The following is an 8,204-nucleotide window of genomic DNA, read 5'->3' as shown; positions in this document are numbered from 1 at the left end:
GATATGAGTGAAAGATAAGGAACTAAAATTTGAATATGTTAATTCACAGTATTTAATTCTATTTTCACCCATGAGTGCTGTTGGCAGTGTCAGGGTTTGATTGATAGGCGATAGAGAAGCTGCTGGCCTGTTCACCGCTGTGTTCGCTGCTAAGTGGAAGTCAGTGTTTGTTTTCAGTATGTACACCTCCAGAGTTTAATGCGTATGCGGGCACACATAACATACTTTTAGACAGGTGCTTTTCTTCTGCTCTCCTGTCTGACAGCGGGCGGAGAGAGAGAGAGAGAGAGAGAGAGAGAGAGAGAGAGAGAGAGAGAGAGAGAGAGAGGGGAGGATTTTTTTCCATGTCACAAACATACAGAATTATGAATCACACGTGAAATCACTATGAAATATATTTAATATTGGAGTCAATATAACTTGATAACAAATTTTGCTTGAATATCAACGAAAGAATTTAAGTGATGCAATAATCCAAGTGATCTTTCAAGCAGTACAAAATGCAAATAAATTTAACTAAATTTCCCCTTTAAAGGACACCACAATTTATTAACATTTAAACAAAGGAGTGTTTCCATAGATGATTATGACTTTCATTTGTTGACAAGCACCACTTAGGGCACGATTTTTTATTTTCATTAATATCGAATACTTTTCTTGCAATGAACAAAGACTACACGCTTAAGTAAAAATAATATAGAAGCTTCGTCAATCAGAGTAACAGGATTGTGATATCCTTCAAATCATTTTCCCAAGAGTAGCCAACAAAACATAATTCTATTGATTTTCGACTTACGAAAATATTAATTGTCTGATCTCCTGTCAATCAAAATTTAACTAAGAGTTTTATAAACTACAGAAAAGGGTAGGGATAAAATATATCAACATTTTCAAAGAAATACCTTAAAAATATAGCCTTTATTATGAAATAACAGAAACGCCTTCATGCCTAATAGGATGTGTTTCCAGTAATAAGGATTAAGATTTGCACGCCTATTAACTTGTTTCTCACGCTCATAGGCATTCCCAGATCAAGTTGGGATAAGTATTTAGTCACGGTCTAGGTAAATCAATCAATGCTATAAATCAGATAATCCCAAGTAGAAATCTTTGCTCAAGTCAAATAAAAAACTATTATATTTTTTCTTTTAATGATCCTCGATTACTAAATATCGTCGACCACCCAAGCAGGCCATTTAGAGAGACCGACAAGAACTCCTATTGGGGGCTTTTAAGAAACTGCTTTCGTTTATCAAGTTTGTAAATAGACAATGAGTATGTTATGAGTAGGGGCTGATGTGTATGTTTCACATCCTCAAGAAAGTGGTAACGGAGAACGAGTTCTGTGTTTAGCGCAAATAAACACCGCGTCCTCCTCGTGGGCAAGGGGTGCTTTACCGGTAGTGGATGTAATTGCTATCAAACTGTCGGAGATAATTCCTCTCGGATCCGCTTGACCAATGAAAATACAGCAATTAATTACAGGTAAATTAATCAAAGGGCTAATCGCTCTAATTAGACGATCGGAAAACCAATAAGTCGCATATCCGCCTTATGCCAACAAATAGTGTCAAATGCCTGGGAAGCCCCAAAATGAAGCTTAAGTATGAATTGATTGTTTTGCTCGTTGGTTAAATGGATTTCCAGTAGTTCGGGGGCCGATCACGTGTCCGCGACCGCTGTTGATTCATGGGAGCCTGTGGATCTGCCAATCCGACTATGAAGCTGTCAAGCCAACGTGATGAAGACGGAATTGAAATATTGCCCCTGACTGATGAATTGTTTAGTAGCAAAGGTGCTGAACTGAAGAGTATATAAATAGAAGGGGCAGGCCTCCTCGTCTTTAACTAGAAAAGTGTACGAGGGAAGAGTCTTGGGGTACATGCTCACCGTTCCTTAATATTATACACTGCTGGCGTATGATTTACGTAAGAGAGTGAAGAAAAATAGGTGGCAACAAGATTTTATTACCTGGACTCGCTCTGTTTGGTTAATATTGGCGTTTATAGTGCCAAAGCCGATTCCATGTCAGCGAGTTGAATCCAAAGACTGTCTTGCCGTGGCCGTCACGTCTGAGGAATAATAAAGTTTGGACTTGGTGGATTGGGGGAGTTATAATGACGGATACGGAGGAGAACTCCCGGCGATGTATTATGAACAAGACGGAGAGAACAACCGCCAGTACCCCTTTTTCCATCGATGCAATACTTACGAACAGAATGAAAACAGTAGCAAGCGGTAACATTAAGTTAATAACTGCAAGCGTAGACCAAAAATGCACGGATCTGATGGAGTGTCTGACACGTTACCCCCAGAAAGAATATTCTAGCCGAGAAGAACCTCCAGCAGAATCAAGTCACATTCAACTCTCTGAACGTTTAAAGGTCGAAGATAAGCCAATCGAAAATTCAGAAAAGGTGAAAATAGACCTAGGATGTCACGCGGACTCAAACAGGGGCCTAGATGACTGCAGAAATTCATCTGCAGATAATACCTCGTCCGAAAACAAGATGGAGACGATGGATTCAGATCCATTGGCTGATTCTATTAATAGAAAAGAATATTTCGAGGAAAATGAACACGAAAAGGAAATTGAGGTTGTCGATTCTGAGGAAGATTCACAGTTATATTCAGAAAGTGAAGAGTGTCAAATGGTGTCTGATGACATAGAGATGACTTCTTTAACGGGTAGGTAACATACAGTGAAATGGGGATTTCATAATATCAGCAATAAACAGGCACAGTTGAAATTTTATAATGAAAGTGCTTGTGCATATTTTGATGGTAAAAATCTTTCTTGATATTTGTAATGGTGTCAATTGTGTAAAAAACCCGTTGTGGTCTTTTTTAAAATGTCTTGTCAATTCAATGGCATCACAGCAAAATATGACTTCTGCAAATTTGTAATTGATCGTCATATTGCTGTCAAACGTATTAGACAAATAATGTAAGATAACAAAATTTTAAAAGTTTTTAAAGTATTCAAAATATCTTGATAGTATAAACAAAATAAGCAGAATTTTTGTAAGACAACTTTTGTGTCTAATTAAACAAATGCAACCAGTTATAGTGCACTATTAATTAGCAGCGTAAATTATAATTCTACATGCATAAGATGTCTTAACTATCGCAAAATATTGGCAGAGAACACCAATTTCTAAAATGTTAAAAATCAGTAATATCCAGCAATATGTCAAAATGTCATTCCCATTTAATTATTTTATTATTATAGTGATACACGTGTGCATATTTTGCCCTATGAGTTAAAATAAACCGGTGAAAGAAAAAGGCAATTCTGTTCATATGCCATCTTTTACAATAACACAATATTACTTATTGAGTATATACCCTACTTATAAATTGAGATTTATATGCATACTTGTCCTTTTCATTTGCTGGACTTATAACTATATTTTGCACCGGAATTCCTGCTAAAAGGCTTCCCCAACATAGTATGAATTTATATAAAATCCTGGACAATCAAGCCACAGAAAGCTTGCCAATGTTAATTTGAAAATTAATTGGTTTAATTGCATATTTATCATAAATGTTATTTAGATTTTCTTCTTTCATTGATTTTTTGGTCCCTCCTTATCGAGGAAAAAAAAACAGTTTTGTAGCGTGGTATGCAGTTTCTACTATCAAATCTTCTTACTGAGATAATGAACAGAGAACTCCGTTGATTTGCAAAAGGGTAGTGGGGTTTTGAAGAATCTTTTTTTTTCATTTTTATATGAAATGAAATTTAATTTTTTTTTAGCGTGCGCAAGTGTTTCCACCTGTTTTTACCCCGTTCATTAATATATCACAGTTTTAAAATAACATGGAAATAATAGTTTTAATATATAGGTTTAAATTAGTCAAGATGCATACAGTATTATGAATACATATGGGCTAATGCCACAGCGTGTTTTGTACGGTCAGATGTTAATTGTGCATATTAAAAGAGGAAATGGCAAAGACGTGGGTAACTTCATAAGAACGAGAAAATATATAGGTGAGGCAGAGTTTAATGAGCGCCTACTTAGAAACACGAGTGAAATGTGAATCATTTGCATATACTGCGGAGAGATTTCTACACACAAGGTGTTAGTGGCTCGAGAGCACTTTCCTCTATTTCGTCGTAAATCATGTAGACAAATGTTACTTAAATGTGTGAAAGGGATCACCATTCAAAAATATGTCTTAACCCCTGCCCCTTAATTTTACACATCAATTATTATGTATGATAAGCTTTAAACTAGGAACCAGTGTGCAACCGATGTAAAACTATCATTGTCTCCATTTGACAGAGCACTTAAGCAAATTTATGGCTTGTTAAGAGGTATGACAACCACGTAATGACATTAACACCTTTTTCTTCCATAATTGTAAGTACATCAAAACAACTCTGTTCTACGGCACTACTATGCGCCTTCTAGGAAAGACCCTGTTTATAAAAACCCCGGCAACTCTGTGTGATAGTACAGATTAATCATATATCTTTGAAGTTCTTGATAAAGTGTTTTTAATTAAAAATCACTTTGTGATATTTTTTTCTGGTTCTGCGGAATGATTCGAATGGCGACCTTATTTTGCAAATATGTGCTTCAAGTTACAAAACTGTAATGAAAAAACAATTTTAAAACCTATTCACATTTACTCTTATACGTTTTTTAGGGTTGTTTAAGTATGCTTGGGATTTTGACCGATTTTTAAATCTAGCAAAATTAAGTTGGAGAATAAAAACATTTCATCCAGGGGCGAAACACATATTTCAAACACCAAATTAAACAGTCACGTTGACTTTGAACAAAGTGTCTGCAGTCTTTAGATATTATTTTCCCGAATGTGTCACTGCACACCTGCCTATTTACATAAACCGTCACAACATAGCAGGTGGCTACTGAACTCCAGCCTCAGAGAGAACAATGTCGTAAATTCCTTCCGTTATTTTCGTATTGTTTCTTGACAATTTAGAACGTCTGCACATGAGTGCTCTTCCACTGAGGGAGGCCGGATTCCGATGCCACACATCCCGTTGCCATAGATGCCACATGTTGGTTTTTACGATGGAAATTAAAATCAAATAAACTATCATCTTTTATAAATTCGTGGCATGGCAATTACTGACAAATTAAAAAGTGTGAAACATTTGCATGAAAAAAGTCCGTATAGGGATTGAATGAAGTCGTGCGGGATGGATGTAACTTAAATAGATGACAACTTCTAAAATTTACAACTTGAGAGGCAGGGATCACAAAAACAAAATCATATATAATTTTTGGGCGGGGGAAACCAATTAACGGAAGGTCTGGGGATTGTCAAAGAAAGGAGTTGTGGTTGTTTAATGAAATATTCAACACAAGGAGTGTGAGAAAAAATCTGACATTTGGTGGAGGTACTCTTGTCAAACAGTTTATGTTAGCCACAGATTTTTCTCCAGGCTGTGAGTCAGATGCAGCTATATGCCAGCATTACATTATTTCAGTGGTTTATTCAATTCACATGTTTAAAAGTAAATTAAGATAAAAATATCCATTTTGGAGTTGGGCCTAGTTTAATGGTCTTTTTACCGGCGTTTGTAATTTACACCAACGCTACCCAAAATAAGTCCCATAATGTTATGGTTGGTTTTTACATAGGTAAAATGGCAAGGTTTCCGATAAATCTGCAATGACAGACATGCAGTTCTGAAAGTGCAAACCCACGATATTGCAAAAATAATTCATGAGCTCATTTCTCTTCTAGCTGTTAAATTGTTTCACCTATTTTGAATCAAATGTAGACCTATCGGGTGGCAACTCTTCAATTTTTATAATCTTCACAGAATGTTGAGTTACGAACTTCAAAGATACGAAATATTTTGCGTGTATGTCGAAGTGTAGTTGAAGTTGAATTAGGGCTTGGACTGGTGATTCGCCGCTAATAAGATAAAAGACTTAACAAAATTTGGTCTGTATCACCATGTTTCCTTTGAGAACTTGAATACCCCATATTAACAAATCTAAAATATACTTCTTACACTATATTGAATACTACTGGTGCGTAGAAAGCAAGAATATTTCATGCGGAGTGGGTGCTAACCTTTTACATTTCATTTAGAGAGGGAAAACATTTAGCAAGGTGTATGTTATAGAACTTTGGCATCTGTTGGCTAGGGTCTCAGCCTCTTCGTCATATTCTAATGACGTATTCAAGTATTCAACTAACTTAAAAAAGTGGACAGGTCCCCTTACTCCCCCACCCCCCCTACCCCAGCACACCCGGCTCCTAAGCCTATGATGCTGCAAAGTTCGTTTGTTGGACCTGCCATCAAATCAGTCTCTCAACTCCTCTCATAATAAAAAAAGTTTATTAGCTCTATGAACATTCAAATTTAACATATATTTAATATTTTTCTTCTCAAAATATGTCTTTATTTACTGAACATGATATATTTGACTACAGCACTTAGGCTACGGTTAAAATTACGTGACGCTTAACCTTTCTATAAATGTCAAGCAGTGCTAATAATTTTTTTTAATTTCAGAAAGCCACATTGCGTCATCTTGCGTACCAGAAAGTCCTCCCCAGGGCAAAAATAAACCCCGTAAGAAGCGCTCCAGAGCTGCGTTCTCTCATGCTCAGGTGTTCGAACTGGAGAGACGGTTCAGTCACCAACGCTACCTGTCCGGCCCTGAGCGAGCAGACTTGGCGGCAGCATTAAAACTCACAGAAACACAGGTAAGTATAGTTCGAGCCGGAACATATAGTGACAATTTTGTCGTATTTTAATCGACTGTTTTGACTGAATGTTCAAAGAGCGTGATCTCCCCGTTTTCTTGACAATACATAATGGCAATTTTTAAGATATTTTCCTTCTCACAATTCTGTCTCATAATTACTTTTACGAGGTTCGTGTAGCAATAAAATCCCTTAAATAATAATAAACGTGTTCTTATTACAGGTGAAAATTTGGTTTCAAAACCGCCGTTACAAGACCAAGCGTCGCCATCTACTACAGGACCACTCACTGCCCATGCAGGCTAAAAAAGTTGCCGTCAGGGTGCTTATTAAAGATGATCAAAGACTATACGATCCCAGTGAAATACCGAGACCTCTCCTCTTTCCATCTTTTCCCATTCCGGGACTCAGTTTCTATCGCTTCTGATTTTGACCATCAGCCAGCAGACAGTTTATCCACAATGAAAGAATCGGCCATCGCTTAAACGGAGAGTCAAAAATTATTCCAAGAAAACCGTTAAATCTTCGGGATCAGGATATGATAAATACAAGGATTAACCTGTTTTAGCATTTTTGTCGAAAACGACGACAAGGAAAGGATAACAGCAGTTTTTAAATGACAAAAAAATTAGGTTTTACTTGGAGTTAATCGTACCTGGAGATATACAAATATTCGTTTTGTCTAGCAATCTAACGACTAATATATGGAGGGAAGTAGGACACTTCTAAAATATGCTGGGCATTTTTCTATGAAAGCATTATTTAGTTTATGGGAACTATACCTAGAAAAGCATTAAACATCTTAGACACTATTATTATTGTCAAAAAGTCTGCAAAAAGTATTTATTTGCTGTTAAAAACAGAAATCACTCTAATCGTACACATTTACACATTGCGCTTTTGGTTGTCGATGTTTTTTTTATGTTTTTTTTTCGTTGTTTATGATTTCTCGATGTACTGAACAAGGATCTGTTTTTTCGGAATCACATTAAGTGTTGCGTCACGCTGCCATACTTGTATTTGTACATCTGTATTCTATGTTCTGTGTATATTTATAAAACAATTGGAACCCGTTACTTAGGGCTCAGAGCAGGCTCGAAAAATATATCAACAATTTGATAAATAGTGGCTATTACTGTACTTGTCATCTCAATCCATACAGAGGCCATTTTGCACGTACATTGAAAATATATGTTTTTTGTGACAAATACATCTCGGACTTTTTTATACATGTATCTCTGTCTTGAAAACGTTACTATGTTAACATTCTCAGAACTAACAATTAAGAAAATTTATACTAGATATATTGGCAATGATGTAAGACAAAATATTTTTGGCAGATCTTAACAAGATTCAAGCATAACTGAGCTCAAATAAGTAATAGAAATAAGAATGAGATTAGAATATAAGAAAAACGTTTTTATTCGTAACTAACAAATGTACCGGAGTAACTCCATTTGAACAAATCAGTGTTGCCAGTTTAAACAACAAACACCTTC

General features: G+C 36.1%; 1 protein-coding gene across 1 annotated transcript; it reads left to right on the top strand.

Moving 5' to 3' along the window:
• Positions 1 to 1,604: 1,604 nt before the first annotated feature.
• LOC106150475 (uncharacterized) lies at positions 1,605 to 7,915 on the top strand. Its single transcript, XM_013523327.2, has 3 exons — positions 1,605 to 2,688; positions 6,512 to 6,705; positions 6,929 to 7,915. The coding sequence occupies exons 1-3, from the start codon at positions 2,118 to 2,120 to the stop codon at positions 7,130 to 7,132; spliced, it is 969 nt and encodes a 322-aa protein (XP_013378781.1). The 5' UTR covers positions 1,605 to 2,117; the 3' UTR covers positions 7,133 to 7,915.
• The last annotated feature ends 289 nt before the right edge of the window (positions 7,916 to 8,204 follow it).

The sequence above is a fragment of the Lingula anatina genome, chromosome 1, assembly GCF_051362555.1.
Source record: "Lingula anatina isolate TDL-2025a chromosome 1, LinAna3.0, whole genome shotgun sequence".
Lineage (NCBI taxonomy): Eukaryota > Metazoa > Brachiopoda > Lingulata > Lingulida > Lingulidae > Lingula > Lingula anatina.
The sequence above is the reverse complement of the archived record's forward strand: the minus strand, read 5'-3'. Positions and strand labels throughout refer to the sequence as shown.

Excerpts from the sequence above, each read along its gene's own strand:
- LOC106150475 (XM_013523327.2), top strand. The coding sequence starts at position 2,118 with ATGACGGATACGGAGGAGAACTCCCGGCGATGTATTATGAACAAGACG. Across the intron at positions 2,689-6,511 it reads AGAGATGACTTCTTTAACGG|AAAGCCACATTGCGTCATCT; the intron begins GTAGGTAACATA and ends TTTTAATTTCAG. Across the intron at positions 6,706-6,928 it reads TAAAACTCACAGAAACACAG|GTGAAAATTTGGTTTCAAAA; the intron begins GTAAGTATAGTT and ends TTCTTATTACAG.